This window comes from Manis javanica, chromosome 8 (assembly GCF_040802235.1).
Source record: "Manis javanica isolate MJ-LG chromosome 8, MJ_LKY, whole genome shotgun sequence".
Classification (NCBI taxonomy): domain Eukaryota; kingdom Metazoa; phylum Chordata; class Mammalia; order Pholidota; family Manidae; genus Manis; species Manis javanica.
In genome coordinates this window covers 85,411,782-85,432,790 of record NC_133163.1, presented here as the reverse complement: position 1 = coordinate 85,432,790, position 21,009 = coordinate 85,411,782, and the positions used below count along the sequence as shown (strand labels likewise).

The window sequence follows — 21,009 nt, the reverse complement described above, 5'->3', positions numbered from 1 at the left end:
TTGAAGTCTGTGAGTCTAGTGTTAGACTTTTTAAGATAAAGCCATGGTTACTTCTCTCAAATATTCATCAAGTGCCATCTTTGGGCAGATAAGAGCCCAAAGTAAATGATGGGCCAACTGTTTTATTGAGAGATCTTAGAGGATTTCTCAGAGTTGTTTCAAACTGCTGTAGGAAGGGAGAGGGAAAATTTCTTGAGCTAGAGAATGACCTGATCAGTTGGCTTATTATAAAGATCACTTTGTTGTTAGGGCTTGAAACATAAAAATGTCAATACAGATTAAGAGGAGAAGTTACACACATATTTACAAAGTAGAATTGATTAGATATGATAATTGAAGTAGCATTAGAGTAGTGTGTTATTTTCAGTAACTTTCCAGGCTTGGGCAACTGAATATAATAGATAATGATGTCATTTACCAATATAGGGAATAGAGGGTTGAACAATACTTGGAAAGAGTATAAAATTGTTGAGTTGAGTTTATAGAGCTTAAATTGCCTTTGAAATATCTAGATGACATTGTCTAGTAGAAGAATCTTAGGATGTATAGTTAAAGAGAATATCTGGACTGAAAATGTGTATTTGGAATCAGCATATGGCAGTTGAAGTAATAGAAGAAGGAGTCTAGAACTCTAGAACACTGCTGTTTAAGTGCCAAAGGAAGGGGAACTTTTAGCACTTTGAAAAGGAACTGAGGGTTGGTAAGAGTCCAGTGCACTTGACAGCTGTAACAAACTGAAGGGAGCACTGTGGGTGGAAGCTTGTGTTAGAGAAGAGAATGAAACAACCAGTGCAGACCACACACATTTGGAGGACTTGTCTGTGAAATAAGAAATGTGCCAGTAACTAGATAGGGAAGGAAATCAAAGAGAAATTTGAATATATTTCCATGGTTTACCTTTTTTTTAACATTATTTACATGTGAAGAGTAAAAAGCTAATATAAAGCAGAAGAGAGGTTGTCTTTGAGATTAGTTGGTGGAAAACTAATTTTTGCTGAAGATGTTTCTTTTGTTTAAGTCAGAAGAATTAAACCACTGAAGATCCTTAATAGCAAAACAAAAACTAAGCTGAATATGGGCATAATCCACAAAAGAAAAAATAGAGGAATTAATGAAACCATTATTTTATTAGCTTAAGGTTTCAGCAACTCTCATACTCCTTCCACAAACCTATATTCAACTTGCTACCCTTAACCTATAAGTAAGTAGATAATATATGTGTAATTATTTGGTTTTGTTGATAGACTCCTTAAAAGTCTACCAATATGTCTTTAGGGGAGAAAAAGAGGTGAGAAAACCATTTCAAAATGAATTTTTATTCTTTCTGTTTTCAGACTTTTAAGAAGAAGCCAGACCACTTCCCATTTTTTTTTAAGTGCATCTTGAGGGCAGCATTAGCTGAAACTGATGGTGAATTTTCACTCCATGAACAGACAGTCTTACTGCTTTTTCTTGATCATTGCTTCAATAGCTTGGTAATTTTACTTTATCTTTTGGAAGAACTTTCAAATTTGCTTGTTCTTTTAGGTGAGACATAAATGAGATAACCTTGTAGCCAACTTTTCATCCATAGTAGTGGGGAATGAGGATAATGCTAAAAGCTTAATTTCTGTCACTTCTTAATAAAACCATTTTATAAGATCTGCTCACTTTTTAATAGTTTCGTCTTGAGCTCTCCTTTTTCTCTCTAGACTCTATAAAGAAACATTATAATGAGAACTGAAATTCTCCAAAGGTAGAGGAGCAAAAGTCTGTTAATACGAACCTTGAATAATGAGATCTATGCCACAAACTGCCCACAAAACCCAGTTTCATTACTTTTCACTCATGTTTCATGCACAGCCAGCAGGTCACTAGGAGAGTTATGCTTTGAGTTGACTGATTGGGGGCAGCCATGGATGATCTTTGAAAATCTCTTGGGTTGTATATGACACATTTCCAGCCTTTGTAAGAGTATCTTCTAAAAAATTAAATATTTATAATAATTAATATTTCATTTGTGCTTCTTTACTGTGGTTATCTCAAGATAGATACCTATTTAAAAAAAAATAAGTGATATTTAAATATAAGTGATTCTGAATTGGTAGTATGCTTAGACACATGCAGGAGAATGCCTGGCATTCTTTCTTATCCTGAAGATTGTGACAGGTGGATGGTTATTATCTGTTTCTATGTACTGCCTCATATGGATCTTGTAAAGGCATTTATAAAATACTTATGATGCCCTTACTCAATGCCACTTATACCACTTTAACATTTATTAAGCTAAACAAAGCAAATATAAATATAAATAGATGTGATTCCTTATCAGAAATTGAAGAAAAGCAAGATTTAGTTAGTATTAGTAGTTTGGTGCTAGGTTTAATTAACCTAATAAAAGCTAGTTTACTATTGAAAGCTTTTTTCCCGCACTATGCTGTTGCTGTTAGAGGTAGTTATAGTCTATAAAGGAGCTGCAAAGACTACATTAGCTAAAACTGATCCATTGCTCCTAGGGGTAGGTTCCCAAAAGCCTCTGGTCACGTCTTCATCAACCAATCAATCTATAGCCTTGTTTTATGTGTTTCTGTTTAAAGGCACCTTATGTAATATATATTATTGATGTGTGAAGATTGAACTCAGGGCAACAGTGCTGTAATTATGATTTAATGAACCTTATCTAACACACATTTTTCTCTGTAAGGCACATCACAGCCTTTCTGCAAATAACATGAGACAACACTTCAGCCCTGTGCTTGGGGATGATTTTAAATAATAAAATTACCAACAAAAAGCACAAAAATGTGAAAAAAGGTACCCCTAAATAGACCACAAAAGAGGATGCTTTTTTATAGTATGAGAGCTGAAACAAGAAGGCAAAGCATCACCTTGTTCAACTTCACCTAGAAATGTGTGTGTTGAGCAATGCAACATTTTTCACTGCTTCATGCTGTCTGTGTATGAATGAAAGCCCCAGGGGTATTGGATTTGGGGTTACATATATGTTTTTATGAGTAGGTGAATTCACAAATACAGACTGCAAGTAATGAGAATTGTCTATCTTTTTAAAAAAGTATTGACTTTCTTACTATTAAAATATCCATTTGAAAGTATTGGTGGCATGTTTTTTCCCCAGGAGTTAAAAAGGTAGTATGCTTCTTATATAAACACTGAGGTTAAAAAGGTGGTGTGCTTATAAATGTGTTTTCTTTATGCCTTAAACAGGAAGTGGACTTGATACGGAGCCAAGTACAGCAGCTTATCTCCCTCCCCATGTGGATGGGCTTACAGCCTGTAAGAACCTAATTTCAGAAACTTATGTATATATGTGTTGTAAGTGAAATATGTGGTTTTAGACTGTGTACCTTTTATATGGATAAAAATGGTATCCCCAAATCCCATTTTCTGCTTAGAAAATTTATCTAATTTACTCTGCATTAACTTCTCATAAATGTAATTTTTTCAGATTTAAAGTTCTGTGTGCAAGCTAATATGTTTCACCTAATTTCCATATTGTAAGGTGAAGTAATGTCTATTGAGCTCATAGAGAAAGTGGGTTAATTTGGTAAAATATGGTTATTATTCCTATGTATGTCTTTGGATGAGACTAAATACAGACTTGAACTTTTACTTTATACAGCTGTAGGAGAAGGTCTGTATCATGTTTAATTCAACAACTTCATTTTTGTTCATCAAATCTTTTTGAATAATATGTGCTAGTATCAAAACCAAATGAACAGATCTTAGGGAGTAAAGTTAAAACTATCAAATTTCAGTGTGGTTCTGAATGCTAAAAAGCTGATAAGTGTCACAAGAAAGACTGTGGTGACATGGACATTTTCTTGTTTACTATGATGGCTGTTTCATGTTCATTGTTTTTCAGACATTTAAAAAATTTCCATGATTATGCTCATAAGTATTAATGCTTATATTTTTCAAATTTAAGTCCTTAATTTTAGAAAAAAGAAAAATTATTGTGCTTCAAATCTTAACTAGAAAAGGCAGTTTCTTTTATTTTTTCTATTAGTAAGAGAATTGAATGGTTTCTTAAAATACACTTATTAGTTTCTTAGTTGTCAGGTTTTGTCAGGTCACTTTTAGGTTTTATGCCATTGCTGTATACTGTATCCATACATTAGAAAACTAGCTAGTGGTTGATGTAATCTTTATCCTTGTAAACTTTGAGGCTACTGGTGATTTAATATCACATCATTCTTTCAGGCACGATTGGAATTAGAATTAAAAAAGACACCTAAGCTAAGAAAATTCTGGAACTTGATTAAAAAGAATGATGAAAAGATGGATCCAGAAGCAAGAGAACAGTATGTGTCAAAGCTTTGTTCCCTTTTGGGTTATTATGCCAGGTTGTTGGTCTGAGGTGATGTGGACTGGTCTGTTGTTTCCTTTATATAGTGATGAACCAAATAAATGATTAAGAAGTGCTTTTATTTATACTGTCATAGGAATATTTTTCACAAAGGTCTAAAGGGGAAGCCACAACATAACGTGTTTTTCTTTCTTCCATTCTCTCTGCCCCATGGATGAGGGCATCACTGGTCTTCCTGCCTGCTGTCCATAATATCTGTCATGGATTGTTCCCAATTTTCTCCACTATCTGCAGACTAACAATACAATTTTTCTCTTTCTTCTTCCCCAATTCTTAACAATGACATACATACTCCAACCATAGTCCATAACAGGTACTATTCTAGGTAGAGAGCATATAACAGAGAACAAAATGGAAAGTACTTCCTGTTCTTGTGGACCTGACATCCTAGTTGGGGAAGATAGCAAGAATCATGAGACTGGGGTTAGAAATTAAAGACAGGGTCTTCGCAGTGATTGTTAAGTGAATTATGTAGTATGTTAGGTGGTGATAATGCTGAAGAGAAAGGTAAATCAAGTGTAAGGATTAAAGAAGCAGGTGACAGGGATTATTTTAATAGTAATATTATCAGTTGGATAAGTCTGGTAGCAAGTACTTACTTCATTGAACAAAATGCTCTTAGGACGCAGGAGGGCTCTGTGTTCCTCTCTCTCTGAGGCTAACAGGTCTAATTGTGCTCTTGCCTTATTTACCTCATGACTGCTCCATAGTTATCCTTTTTCTTCATCTTCAATTGCTCTTTCCCACTCACTCCTTTTGCTCTGCTATTTCTATAATAGACTAGCTATTTCTATCCAGTGAGTCTCTGTATACTGTATCCAAACTTATGGATCTCTGGACTCACTTCCCTTGGGCCTTTGATTACTTCTTTCTGCTCTTTCTCGTTCTGTCTTCCACTTGGAAAAGTATTCTATACATGTTAGCTAGTATTTGAAGCCATGAGTGTGGGTGAGATTATTTAGTGAAGTTCATAAGCCATGACAAGAGAGTAATACAAAAAGTAATGAAACCTGGTGTTAATGCTGGTGGCTGTTGAAAATGGGAAGACCTGAAAAAAGCACGGCAGAGAAATGAGTTTGTGACTGAGGGGATGGTGCACTGCTCATAGGGTCTGTAGACTACAAAGATCCCGTCTTTACTTTCCAATTCCAGTCTCATGTCTTCCATGGTATCTTTCCAACCAACAGCCTCTTGATTGGACTAATGTAACATCTTTACATCATTTGATTATTTTTTTTTGAACTCTCTTCCCATTACCTTAATATAATTTAATCATAAACCTTTCTGGCCCTGCCTTCTCTACTTTCCTGTCTTTGTATAACTCTTTGCTGAATATTTCTGTTTGGATTCATTGTTGTGAACTCTAGTTTGGCTTAACTAAATAGTACTCATTGTTTTTTCCTCCCAAGCCCACCTTTCTGCCCAGTGTCTCATAATTCTTCCAGCCAGCCGGGTGTGGGACACTCCAGTCCTTGGACTAGTTCTTTCTATCCAGGCAGCCAGTCCTATTGGATTCATCTTTTGTCCTTCCTCTCCTTTCTTGCCTATTCACACTGCTGACATCTTAATTCAGGCCTTCACAACCTCTTGACCAGACCACTACAATAAATTCCTATTTGGCATTTCTTCCAGCTTTCCCACAACAACAAGCCTAACTAGCTATCTTCATAGAAAATGTTGTTTTTCTTTTGCCATGCTCCTTCTCCAAGCTTTCAGTGGTTTCCTAGTTCCCATAGGATGAACTCTAAACTCCTTACAATGGCATTCAAAAACCTCTGTTTCTTGTGACTCCCCCAGTTCACTGGACTAGTCTATTCATTGTTTCTTAAACATTCCTTTCCTCAGTACCCTTTGCTTCCACTCCAGTGAATTGCAGGTTAACCCTCTAAACACTCTTCCTTCCAGACAAACTACTTTAGGCCCCAGTGCTTTCTTCTTCTTCTTGAGTTCCTAAAACATGCCTTGTGTCTTTATTGAAACACCAGCTATTTGTGTGATGCTTAGAATATGTATAGTTGTTTAGAAAATAAGTTATACCATCAGATCCAAGTAGGTTCCACACTCCCTTGCTATGTAACTTGGGGCACACCTCACCAATTGAGCCTTCGAATGCCGGTGGGACAATGGTACTTACTTCATAGGACTGTTGTCAGCACTAAGATTTTCATATGATGTTCTTAACACAGCTCAGATCCTGGCACAGTAAGTGCTCAATTACTGTTAGCCAGTTTTATTAATTAAATGCAAATTATGTTATGTGACTTGTCATTTCAAATGTTTTAATCATTCCCCTCCTTTGTATTTCCAGCAGGACTTGCATAATCATTTGCAGCTATCCAATACCTGATGATTATTTGCTCATTAATTGGCATATAGTGCATCTTAAATCAGTAATGAGTAGAAAATTGTTTTTGAACCGACTTAATTTTTAGACATTGTAATACTTCAAACATGCTAAACTACAAAATTACTCATCTCATTTTAACTACATACTAAAACATTAGATTTTTAATACTAAGGACAGGCTACAAATGAAATTTTGAAAACTCCTTTTTAGTTTCTACCTTTAAATGACCAGTGAAAACTTTTATAGTAAAAGAGAAAGGTGCTTTCCGAGCTGGCTTATTAGGCCAGTAATAAGACCCCTTCTTTTCTTCATGTACTGCTGTATTTACATATAAAGTAAAAGAAGTTATGTATTCAAATTATGGTCATAATTTTAGAGATAAATGGAACATTTAAACAGTATAAGAAAAGCTTGGTCAACATTTAAATTTTAATTCTGAAATAATTATTTTTCAATAACTTGGTCAGCATTATCTCTCTCATTTTAGAGCCTATCAAGAAAGAAGATTTCTTTCACAACTCATCCAGAAATTTATCTCTGTGCTGAAATCAGTCCCACCTTCTGGTAACTATCTTCTCTTACATCTCATTTGCAAAGTAATCATTTGGATGCCACTATAGTATTTACTAATTTCTAGTCTAAAAACTTCTCTTAGAATGATCTAAATTGTTATGACAAAGTTATGTCCTCCATTTTCAAATATAAAACCAGTCCAAGTATTTTGACTGCTATAAAAATTCATCTATTTTAAAGGTACCATTGTGGTTATTGAGATGTTTATTTAGCAAATATTTTTTGAGCTTGCTTATGAGACCCAGGTCCTAAACAAGCTGCTGACATACAGTAGTGAACAAGATAGTCACAGACCCTGTCCACGTGGCATATAAAATATGTTGCTGAACAGTGTTTTCAAGTTATATCAAATACTGTTTGCGGGGAAAGAGAATTATTTTTTGAGATAGGAGTTACAAGACAAAATTGGAAGGATTTGCCTCCATTGTGATCCCCATTTATGGATGAAAGAAATAAAAATATATAGTATGTATAGTATATATTTTAAAGTATACCATGATTATGCTATATATGTTGATGTGTGTGTGTGTTATATGCTTGTCTACCTAGAGCAGTTAATTACATTATACTGTGTTTGCACAATCTTTATAAGCACTTATTGAATACAAATAAAATATTATTTATGTAATAAAGAAGTATATAATCTATGTAAGATATATCATTGATTAATAATATTTTATTTCCTAAGTGGAATATGATCTAAGAGCAGCTTTTTTAGGTGTGCCATATTTATATTTTTGTATCAGAGATTGTAGCTTTGTTTAAAGTACAGCAGAATTACTTACAGTTGCTGACCTTCCAAGAAATATTTTAAAACTGAAAATCATACCTATAACTCAGCAAGGAATAGATGTTAATGCTATAAATAAGCTGTAAATGATTTGAGGTACAATATTACTACCAGTATCAGTATAAAGAAAAAATTATCATATGCTTATAATCTAAGTCACTTAATATTAGTGTATTTAAATCTTTATTTAAAAGAGAGGACTTACATTTGGTTTTCTTGGCACAAATAGTAATAATGATAGTTTAGGACTACTAAAGTCTACAATAATTAGGGTCATTAAAATTGATGTTTCTGACTATAGAATGTTTATCTAGGATAATCTAGAAAGGTTTGAAAATCAAGTAACAACATAAGGCCTGTGGTAATTTTAACAACCTGTAAACCACTAACTATTGCTGCTGTTTATATATTGTCATAAAACAAAATTTCTTAGATGATATTGAGCTTTAATGATACTTTGTTAACTCACTGGTAAAGGAATGAACAGGAAGATGAAAATAGTGTCCCAGTTCAGAGAGGGTATAAAGGTGAATGGATTATATAGTTAGGAAATGGAAAACTAATTCTTAAAAGAGTGAGGAGGGTTATAGTTACATTTTACAGGGTCATTAAAAACAACATGGCCATATCAGCTGTTATAAAGGAAATCTGTATAGAATGATCTGATATGTTAGGACTACTGTCAGAAGAAAGGAGAAAAACACAGTAGACATAAGCAGCAAATGATAAGGATATTTTCGTGTCTGATATTGGAATAACAAGGTTTTAGCTCTAAACAGTATGCCCAGTAGGGTAGGGCCAACTAATGTAAAAACATGCAGCTTTATCTACCAAAGCTCCAAAGTTGAGCACCATGCTCAGTGTTCTAATTTTAAATGGGCCATTGCCAGTAATTTTCTCAAGCTATAAATAAAAATACAGAATACAGAGTTTCCTCACTTTTCAAATTTTGGACAAAAATATTTTCCTTTGACAGTAACAAAAAGCACCAGAGAACTGGTTTGAATAGATTATTTAAACGTTTCTGCCTTGAACTCTTCAGTTTTGACAGCTGTATGACCTTGACTATGTCCCAGAAAACCTGGATTCCAGCTCTTATCAGCCATTACTTTGTTCTACACTTTTATCAAGTCGCTTTCTCTGGTCCTCCGTTTCTCACCTGGAAAATGAAGAACCAGAATAGATGTTCCTTCTAGGGTCTCTTCCAGCTCTGAGATTCTACGGTTATATTATTTAAGGGTCTGGATTATAGTGATGTGCCAGCTAACACTTCTATATATTAATCACAAAAGTATTCATATTTCTTTGCATAAAGGCTTCCATTTCTCTGTATACTACACATCAATTAAATAAGGCATCTGTAGGGCACTTTCTCTAGGTCTAGCACTGAGTTAGTCATGGCTGAGAGTCCTTCAGTGGTAAGGACCTTGAAATTATCTCCTTTCTAATTGAAATGATCTGGCAGGGTGATTTTAGCTCGTAGAATAGTTGACCATTTCCTGGCATTAGAAAATAAAAATTTATACTCTAAAGTATTTCATGTCACAAGATTGTAATTGTTTAAAAACAAATATAAATGTTTTTAAAACCAGTACACTTATGCTCATGAATAGCATAAAATAAGATAGTGATTTAAAAATATTTTACTGCTGTATGTGTCATTGGCATTTTAATATTAAGAGTAATCTATACATATACATACAGTGGAAAAAGGTCATATAAATTGACCTTTTATTTGGTTTGGTGTGAATCTTTTCCCACTCATTTTCTATGTATTCTAAAGAAACATATGTATCTTTGTATGCATACATGTACACATGTATGTATCTATGCATATGAGAGAACTTCTAGTTTAGTTGGTGAAGACAATAAAAAAAGGCGGCCAAGAACTGATATGAAACTGCCTTTCTAGTTTTATATATCCAAGTTCTTTTCAAAATTTAATCTTTCAGTATAGACTTTTAAAAATTAACACTTTAAAAATACTTTTGCCACTCTGATGTTTAAAATATGTTTCTGATCCAAGCTAGGTTTTTAATTTTCTTATATTTTAGAGCTAAATATAAGGATAAGACCTGCCTTTTTTGAAATATAGGTGAGGTCCTTACTCTGTGTCATAGTCCAATCCTGATGAATAAGACTTTGTTTAAATAACTGGATAACTGCCTATTTTAAGATACAGTATATAGAATGAATGGCCTAAGTAAGAAAATATTAACATTTTCTCTGTTATGTCTAGAACCTGTCACTATGGACAAAGTTCATTACTGTGAAAGATTCATTGAACTTATGATTGATCTAGAGGTAAGATGTACAGTAAGTTTTCTGTTATATAATCATTAAGGGGCTAAAATAAAGCATATGGCTATATATGAGATGTATATTACCTCAAACTGGCCTTAGTTTGTACTTGTTGCAGGGTGTAACATAGAGAAGAAAGTTGAAAGCAATTGAATCTAGAAGTTTCCAGATGACTGTCAGATGGCTGCTGTTATACAAAAAGAATTTTTTAGTATAGTCATTAAATATGAATCCATCCATGGCAATTTATTTTCTATCAAATTTTAATGCCCCTTTTTGGAGTTATTAATAGTGGCTGAAGTCATGGGTTCATGGCACTCCCTTAATAATCTCACTTTTCTAAATGTGTCTAATGTTGATGAAGATATAACTGCTATTGCCAACTTCAAAAATTAAGATTCTTAAAAAGATTTCATAATATTAGGTGCAAGATTTTGATGGAAAGTTCAGATATAGAGGTGGTGTAGTTCAGATTGAATCCTTTTTTCTTCCCTCGTTAATGCAGAAAATTGAAAGAAAGTCCTCTCTGTTTATTCTTTATCTGGAGCTATAGGGTGGTTTCTTGATAAGGGTATAAGCGTATTAGACCAGCAGTCATTCATGAGATCTTCAGTCAGATTCTAGCTCTGCCTGTAACTAATTTATAACTTCTGATGATCTCAGTAAATTCGTCTATAAAATGAGGGCATTAGATTAGATTAGTGGTTTTCAGGCTGTGATTGTCAAAGTTACTGTCATAGGGGGACGTGGGAGGAGGAAACAGAGAAGGGAGTCTCCACTTAAGGGTCCCACCTCCCTTTTCTCTCAAAGGAGCTCCATTTTTAAACCTACACACAATACATTTTGGGATTTCATAAAGGATTTTGTTTGAAAACTACTGGTCTACAATATCTGAGATTTCTTCCAGTGCTGGGTTTTATTTAGAAACATTACCACTGAGTTTATTTACAACCTGGGCCAGACCCCCTGCTTTGTGCAGTGTCTTTTTCGGGAGGCTGGAGGATACTTTGTATGTGATTAGCACTTCCAGGTTAAATATCAGTAGACTTCACCTCTAGCTGCAGAGAACATGCAGAGAACTCCAGTGGTGTTTATTTTTTCCAGGCTTTGCTCCCTACAAGACGCTGGTTTAATACTATCCTGGATGACTCCCACCTTTTGGTTCACTGTTACCTTTCCAATCTTGTCCATAGAGAAGAGGATGGCCATCTTTTCTCGCAGGTGAACATTGATGTAGCTGAACATACTAAAGTGTTTTCATTCCTAAATTTATCTTTGACATGCAACTGAGAGTACCAGGGAATGACATAAAGTAAGTTTTAAGTTTGGCTAAATATTGAATAATATAAATTCCTAATTAGTCATTTTAAGGTAAATTCAAGTCTTAATATACAAAATGAATGCATTATTGTATAGGTAGCCTCTAGTAATTACATATTATAACCTTTTGTTAATCATGCAATTTTATTGTTGGACTAAATTACGAGTTTGGCAATGTAGTCCCACATGCTCATGTATTTTGCTTTTATGTCAGTAACCACTATGAAATATAAAAGATGATGAGCACAAATTTCAAGGCCCTCATTAGCAGTAGGAACTAAGCCAAAGGAAGGATTTATGGCCATGGGAACTGATGAGAGGAACAAACAACTTAGCTTTCCCCACCTTGCTGTTTTTCCTTAAGAGATTATCTCCAGTTAGGCATTCCAGAACCCTCATTCAGAAATTTTTTTTATAAGTGGCATAAGTAAAAGACCTCAGGAGTTCTGTCTGGTGGTCTAGTTGTATAAATCTGCAGTGATGTAGACAGGTTCTTTTTTTCCTTTAGTTTTGTTTGTTTTTTTCACTGAAATGTTTGGATGCCTTTGGTTAGATCCTTAATGTCTCTTCAGTACTGGGATTGCACTTTAAGTTCCTCTTTGTAGAAGTAGACCGTGTATATGATAGTATTTGAAATAGACTTAACACTTGATTCACAAGGCATAGACTTTATTCTCACATAAATGAACACATTTGGATATGTTCTGAAGTATTTGTTGCAAAAGTGTTTTGGCACCTCTGCAAAGGTACCTGGACTCGTTTATTATTTATTGTAAATAGTGTTCATGGTTTCTTGCTCTTATGTTTATACAGTTTATTAATTTAAATGTCTCCTTTAAGCTTTTGGACATGCTCAAGTTCTATACTGGTTTTGAGATTAATGACCAGACTGGAAATGCTCTGACAGAGAATGAGATGACTACAATTCACTATGATAGAATTACTTCTCTACAGGTAATTGAAGTGCATTATAGTCTTTGCTTCTGCTTCTATAAGTTAAGCTATAAATAATGTAGGTTTTGTGTACTAAGATAGAAAAAGGTACTAATTTAATAGTGTTTTCATCTTAAACTTAAAAAATATTACTAATTCCGATGAATTCATGAAAAAATGGTTTTCTTTCATAGTCCTCAATCTTGGAAATCAGTGTACTGATATTTAACACTCAGAAATATTAACTGGACTAATTTGGTGCATTTAAATTCCAGTTTTAGTTTATGAAATTATATTTCAACATATGTCCAAGTATGTGTAAGCATTTTTTACACTTTATAGAAGAACACATAATGTTTATTTTTACCAATACAGCTAAAATTTACCAGCACAGTTCTGATATGCCAAAAAAGCACTTTTGATTGTTGTCTGTTACTGATCTCGCCTTGCTCTTCAGCTGCATTTCCTCTGGTGACAGAAATAACTTTTGTATATTTAAAGCAATTCACTTCTTTGTGTTTTAAAGACTCTTTCTGGGTAAATATTCAGTCTAACTTAAGTTCGTACTTCCTTTTACAGTCAATTCTGTTGTTTCTCAAGGAGTCTCTCCTCTCCCTGTTTTTCCCCAGAATGGGTTTCTGGGTGTATGGAAACTCTTTAGATATGGTCTTAGTTTGGAAAAAGGAGTGATCTGCACAGTGGCCTAGCTCAGACATCTTTTCCTGCTTCTCTTAGACCATTAGTGGTTTTGTGCTGCCTCTGCCCGTGAAGTAGCCACAGTGGTGTGGCTCGTGGTCTGTTTTCTTGGCACAGTCAGGGTCTGCTGATTGCTTCCAAGGAGCATGGCTTTCTCCCTGTTGATGAGCCACAACCTTGCCTTTCATGGTGCTGGAGTTCTCCTGAGAGCTGACTCTTATTCACCGCCTAGCTTAGATAACTCACTCTCAGAGGCTTGGGATGTAGGGTCATTTTGCCTGTAGTAATCCCAGGGCAGGCTCCCCTGTAACCTTGGCAGCTTTCTGTGTCATCCTCTATGGGGCACATAAAAACTTGTGGATCTTATCTGTGCCACACCTGAGCATTAAGGAAGACGAGGGGTGTGACCACACACACTTTCACAAAGTCACTGTAATGTTGTTCCCATTTTCGTGCAGCTTCCCTCATGTTGGTAGATGGTAGTACCTCGTGGGGTCCTCTTTCCAGAGTTCAGAGCAGCATCGTCCTCAAGCTGCCTCTTCAGTGGGCATTTCCCTTGGGATTACTTTTTGCTTTCGTGAGGCCAGTTCTTGATAATAAAGTGTTTTGTTTATCTCCCTTCCTGCCAGTGTAGCTGGACTTAATGGCTGTTTTCATGTATATTCAAAATACAGTGTTGGAAATGAGAAAGTGAACACTGGCTTTGTTGTTGCATCCCTGCTACAACAGTTATGGTTTTTTCCCATTGTATTGATTGCTTCTGGCTGAGTAAGGCAGAGGTCACATATGAGAAGCATATAGGAAATAGAAGTACATTAACATTTCTTTAAAAACAGTATTTTCATTATATAGTGTATGAATTGTAGTTGATTGCATTAACACATAGGTATGAATTAATGATTTTTTTTTCTGTTCTTTTCTAGAGAGCTGCTTTTGCCCATTTCCCTGAACTCTATGATTTTGCTCTCTCAAATGTGGCAGAAGTAGATACTCGAGAATCCTTGGTCAAGTTTTTTGGGCCTCTTAGGTAAGGCAACATGAAAAGAAAACTGGACTTTAACTTTCTTTCTGCTTTTAATCATTTTTGCACTACTTAGGTAATACCACTTACTGTGCCACTCCTCACTGGCAACTAGATCCAGTGCCTCTCTAGCATTTGGTATCTTTGAGTCACTTAGGTTCAATTATCTATCTTCTTTTTCTTTCTTTGTTTTGGTAAAATTTATATTTTTCATAACTTACACATTTTTCCCTAGATCTTAAATTTTGCTTAGAGCAGAACATAAAGCTGGTGGTATCCCATCAGTCATAAACAACATATAACAGAAACCAGTAAATGTTCATATATGGTATTAGAGGCATGACTCAGAAAAGTTTTTACATGTTTAAAATTTATGAAGTTAGTAATATCCTTTGGCACATAGCTATCTGCTGATAAACTATTTTGAAACTAGTAATAATGTGTTTATTTATTATGTGGTGGGCATTCTACTAAGTGTGTAAATAATTTAATCTTCAAAACATTTATATGGGGAGTAGGTGCCATTTTAGATATGAGGTCACTGGACCACAAAACAGTGAAATCATTTGCCTAGGTGACATAGCAAGTCAGTGACAGAAATAGGATTTAAACCTCGGTAGTCTGACCTCTGAGTCCCAACTTTTAACCACTGTACTTCTGTAACCTACCATCATTGGTAAGTTGTGGGAGAAATTAAATTTAGTTCATTGGCTATTTAAAATGAAACAGACAGAAGTTGGTTCTTCATTTCTGTATGATTATTTAATAATAACTGTAATAATAGCATGTGGAGCTACTTTATTCTTTTCAATAACTGCATAGAGTTCCACTGAATACATTTACTATTTTTTCAGTCACTGTCCTAGTGACAGATCTCTAATGTTAACATTTTTGTCTATGACAAACAATTCTGCAGTGAACATCCTTTTTACTTCTACATGCAAAGTTTTGGTACTGATTCTCAGAAGCAGAGTGGCTGATTCTTAGGGGTTATATGCTTAAAAGTTGTTAATACATTGCTAAATTTCCTTTACAAAATATGCCAGTTAAACACTTACAGCAACAGTGTATGTGGATTTTCTCTCCCTACTAACACTGGATAAATTATTTCCACTCTAAGGACAAAAAAAAACTCTCACTGTTTTACTTTGTATTCTTTAATTTTATTGGAGAAATTGAGCATTTTTCTAGTGTTTTGGCCATTTGCATTTCTTCTATACTTTTGTATTATTATCCTTTGGTATTTTACAGTCCATTGCTTACTGTTTTGTTGATTTCTTTTTTAAGCAACTCTTACATATTTGGGTACTAATATTTTGTCTAATTCGTGTTGCAGTTATTTTCTGTCAGTTTCTTTTAAATTTTGTTTCTGATATATTTTGTTATTATAGATATTTAAAATTTTTAATTATTACATCTGCCAATCTTCAATAGCAATGAAAAATGCTTTATATAGAAAGCCTTCTTCACCATAAGATTACAAAAATATTATCTCATATGTTTAAAGCACTTTTGCAGAATTTTTTTTACATTTAATTTAGCTGTATAATCCATACGTAAATTTGGGGGAGTTTATTTTGCCCATAGAACTTATTTACACTCTTAAAAATTATTGAGGATCTCAAATAACTTTTTAAAATGTAGATTACAGGCATTGTATTTACTATATTAGAAATTAAAAATAGAAAAATTTTAAATAATTCATATAAGAAATGAATTAAAGGATAAAAAAGATGTGGTACATATACACAATGGAGTATTATTCAACCATAAAAAGAAAAGAAATCTTGCCATTTCTAACAACATGGATGAGTCTAGAGAGTATTATCCTCAGTGAAATATGCCAGGGGGAGAAAACAAATACCATATGATTTCACTTATTTGTGAAATATAAAATCAAAGCAAAACAGAAGGAACGAAATAGCAGCAGACTCATAGACACTGAGAAGTGACTAGTGGTTACCATGCGGGAGGGGTTGAGGTGATGGGTGGGTGGGGAGAATGAGGGGGATAAAGGGGCACAATAATTCTCAGTTACAATATAAGTTGGTCATGGGGGACCATAGTACAGCATGGGGAATATAGTCAGTGATTCTGTAACATCCTCCTATGTTGACAGATAGTAACTGCACTAGAGGGGGTGAGGATTTAATAATAGGGGTAACTATTGAACCACTGTCTTGGACATTTGAAACCAGTATATCAATGATAATTCAATAAAAAACAATTAAAATCCATTATATGTTAGCATATTACTTACTGTTAATGAAAAATAGATTCTCCAAAATGAAAAAAATACAAAATGAGAAGAGAGGCATTGTTTTACATTTTTGCAAATTTCTTTAATGTTCGGTTTAATTTGCTTCTGGATTCAGTTTGTTGTAAGATGTTTTGGTTGAAGTAAATGAATAGAATCTGGCCTTATACAGAGGAAAATGTATTTTAGTGGCTTTTTCAAATAATTGGGAATATTCTTCTTTGGTACTATATCGAAACTTGACAGGTGGTAGTTTCTTAAAAGTTACTTTCATTTGGACATCCATATGCAAAGCATGAAACCACTTATACCTCATACATATATACAAATCAACTCAAAATGAATCACAGACTAAATATCAAAACTAAAACTTAAAGGAAATGAAAGAGAAATTTTTTTGTGATGGTGATTTGTGCAAAGATTTCCATAGATGCCAAAACCAGAGCACAATCTATAAAGGAAAAAAGTTAATGATTTGGACTTGTCAAAATTTAAAACTTCTATTTGAAAGACATTATTAAGAAAATGAAAAGACAAGCCCCAAACTGGGAGAAAAGTTGGATAAACACATATCTTATAACGGACTGGATCTAGTAGTGTCAGAACTCAGTAATAAGAAAACAACTTGACAAAAAATGGCTAAAAATTTGAAAAAGTACTTGACCAAAGAGGATATAGAGACTTTAATAAGCCCACAGAAAAATACTTAGCATCATTAGTCATTAGGGAAATGCAAATTCAAATCATAAGAAGATACCATTACTTGTCTATTACAAAGGTTACAAGGAAAAGGTTTAAAAAAAACCCCGATATGTTGACTCTTGACAAGCATGTGGAGCAACTGGAATAATTTGCTGGTGAGAATTCAAAATAGTAGTGCCACTTTGGAAAAATCTGACAGTTTATTGTAAAGTTAAATATGCACTTACTGTACGATCTAGTATTCTCATGTATATACTCCAGAGAAATGAAATCACATAAATATCTGTATAGAAATGTATATAGTAGCTTTATTTACAGTTGTCAAAAGCAGTAATACACAAGTATCCTTCAACTGGTGAGTGAGTAAACACACTGTGATATGTCCATATGATGTAATACTACTCAGCAATAAAAGGTAACCAACTATAGATACAGTGTGGGTTGAATTTCAGTTAACATTATGCCAAGTGAAAGCAACCCATGTCAAAAGGCTACACAATGTATGATTCCATTTAGTTGACCTTCTGGAATAAAATTACAGGGATTGAAGAAGGATTAGTGGTTACCAGGGACTGGTAAAGAGAGTTGGAGGGAATTTTGGCAGGTGATAATACTGTATTATAAAGTAGTGGAAAGCTGTCAAACTCACGGTGACAAATGCAAGTTTTCCAAAAATCCAGTTTTTCACTCAGGAAGTTCAGATTTTTATCTTCGGTAACAGATACTGTCAGTTGTTTTCCTTGAATTTAACTGGCTTATTGTGTTCAAGTATGAAAATGTTTTTGCTATTTATACAAATCTGAATAACCACAGTTTCTCAGTCATCTTTTAAGTAAAAATTTTGTGTAGAATGTTTGCTCCCATTTTGTCACAAAAATTTTTTTAAAAAACAGGTACTCAGTGTCCAAATTTAATAACATTAATTTTTTTTTCTACTTCATCAAGGACATTCTTAAATGAAACAGGCAGTTTTTAAAAATTGCATGTGGCAGTGATAAATGCCATGACTACTTGATATAGTACTAGCTAGTGTCACTGCTTGATAAATGCCAGTAATTTTACAGTGCTTTTTGTTTTTGCAGTGTCACTATACATGTGAAGACTGGGAGAAAAAAGCAAATAATGCCTTAGAATTAATATAAAAAGTTGTCCTTGCAAGGTTTCCTGAAAGGTTCTCAGGGACCATAAGAGATTTGCAGGAACATACTTTGAGAACCCTGTATTAGAGTTTTAACTTTCATAGCTGATGTTTTATATTTGCTGCTCATCTCATGGGATTATATATGCTAGGTTAAACCGTTCAAGCAATCTTGAAAATGACATGCTTCAAAAGTGAAGTAAAGTGAGTTGAGAGTAAAATATTGATCTTTATTCTGCAGTTCAAATACACTCCACCAGGTGGCATCATACCTCTGCTTGTTACCAACTCTTCCTAAAAATGAAGAGACAAGTTTAGATAAAGAATTTCTTCTGGAATTGCTGGTAAATACTAATGTTCTTTGAATTCTGCATATGGTTTTTCCCTACCTTTTAAAATCATTATTAAAGATGTGGGTTGGTACAGATTTTTTTTTGGACTAAAGAGTAGGTTGATAATACATATCTATTTAGAATTATATCATCAGTTGATATTGTTAAATTTATTTTCTTATCTCTTAGATTTCTTTTATTAACTTTTACCTTTTAAAACTGTTTTATGGCATGAATTCATTCCATATAAATATTTATGAGCAGCCCCTGTGTCAGGCATTCAGACAATGGGGATACATAGATAGCTGTTGATACAGTTACGCATAAATACACACATAGATAATACATATATAATTTGTATCTATATATTTATTTTTAAAGTTATCATTTAAATATAGTTTCTTGACTATTAAGCCATACATTTATCACTAGAAAACTCGGAAACGTTTAGAAATAGAGTAAGTTATCACTTGTGGTTTAAGAATTCTAAGGAATTTCTGAATCATTTGGGAAATGAGGGGCTTTATCTCTCAAAATAATACTTTTTTTGATAAAGTCTTATTTTTTTAAGTGCAGTTTTAGGTTCATAGCAAAATTGAAGGGAAGGGATGTACCTTACTTTTAACTTCAGAGAAATATTTAATAAAATGTACCTACCCCCCTGTAAATATTTAGGTTCTTATTACTATTACAAATAATAATGTAATCCTAGTACATGCCTCTTTCTGCCCATACATGGACATTCAGGAGAGGTGTGTAGAAGTGAAATTATTTAATTGAAGTGTATGCTTACTTAAAAGATAAGAAGATGCAGCTGCACTGTCCTAAAAACAGCATATATTGTGACCAACATTGTATTAAAGTATGTTTCCTTAAGCTTTTACCAACATTTGATGGTATGAGTCCCAATTTTTGCCAGTCTAATGGGTAAAAAAATAGTTTAAAATTTTTGTTTTCTTACTGCTATACAATTGGGTAGTTTTTTGTTTCAGACATTTTAAAAAACCTTCACAAACATAACATGGTGTAGATGTGTTTGTACATTTTTTTTACACATATGGAACCATAATGGGCACACACTTCTTTGACTTATATCCCAAGCTAATACTTTTAATATAGGATGTAAAATACAATACCTTACTGTAAAGAAGAAGATGAGGTGTGAGTTATTTGGATGGTAACAGGAACTATTTGTAGCAGGTATCTTAAGCCTGATGACAGATATTTAAATGCAGTGGAGAGAAATCCTTGTAAAGAGTTTTAAATTAATTCAACTGTCGAAAATACTTTTTTATTAATTAGTTCATTTGTGTGCAATGTATGCTTTGGATCACCATCTTTGCCTTCTTAAAAATCACTTTTTATTGTTCTGACTACTAGTGCTTTCTAAAAATTCCTTGTCTTATTATCTCACAGTGTAAAATTTCCTATAAGTCAGGTTTTGTGGATTAATAATAAATCCTTACTATTGAAAGAAATCAGGATTTTTTTTCCAGAATTTTTTCTAATGGAAAACTATGCCTTTTAAGGTCTACAATTTTGTCCTTAAAATTTAAATATTGATGCCAAAAGAAAGCAATTCTAAAAATGTATAGTGCTACATTGTCCTTCATTTCCTATCTTCTAAAGGATTTCCTCAGCCTTCAGATCTTCTAATATCCAAATTACAGTTAAAATGCTGGAATATGCATCTTGATTAGATGATATCACACTATCTTCTTTCCTAAACTACTATCTCTACTGAAGAGAATGTAACACACTTTTCAAATATACCATTATTTTAGCATCTGTTAATAAGGTAACTTATTTCTGTATTTGAGAGATTGCTAAAACATTAACAAATGGAAGGGTGTATAGAGATCCTCAAGTCCAACTCTCATTTTACAAAGAAGACTGAGGCCAGGTTATTAATATACTTTTCCAGATTATTTAGCTAGTTAGTATAAGAATGAAAACTATAACCTAGGACTTAGGGCTCCCATTTTTTTTATTCATTGGTGACTACTTAGCACTATGGTTTTTAAGGTCTTGGCATGTGCCAGGCACTTTGATGCTGTTATGGTATTCCGTTTCATTTTCATAAGAAACCTGAGAGATGAGTGGCATTTTCTCTGTGTTGATTGAAAGGAAACTAAGATCAAGGAAGTTGAAGAACTTGCCCAGCTTTTACATAGCTCATAAGTAGAAGTGCTGGGAGTAGAGTTTGGATCTGTCTGATTCTGAAGTCCACCAT

The 21,009-nt window shown here is 33.8% G+C and overlaps 1 protein-coding gene across 4 annotated transcripts in view; it reads left to right on the top strand.

Annotated features, from left to right (window-relative positions):
• The window catches only part of AQR (aquarius intron-binding spliceosomal factor), a 98,305-nt gene that overhangs the window by 19,739 nt on the left and 57,557 nt on the right, over positions 1–21,009 (top strand). For all 4 annotated transcript variants that reach the window (XR_012120627.1, XR_012120629.1, XR_012120628.1 and 1 more), the window contains exons 6-14: positions 1,335–1,475; positions 3,205–3,273; positions 4,201–4,301; positions 7,201–7,277; positions 10,316–10,380; positions 11,482–11,598; positions 12,538–12,651; positions 14,250–14,353; positions 18,686–18,788. Coding sequence is in view for 1 of the 4 variants with exons in the window: in XM_036998436.2 (XP_036854331.2) it covers positions 1,335–1,475; positions 3,205–3,273; positions 4,201–4,301; positions 7,201–7,277; positions 10,316–10,380; positions 11,482–11,598; positions 12,538–12,651; positions 14,250–14,353; positions 18,686–18,788 (891 nt within the window). In the remaining 3 variants the exon portion in view is untranslated. The remainder of the gene's footprint in view (positions 1–1,334; positions 1,476–3,204; positions 3,274–4,200; positions 4,302–7,200; positions 7,278–10,315; positions 10,381–11,481; positions 11,599–12,537; positions 12,652–14,249; positions 14,354–18,685; positions 18,789–21,009) is intronic.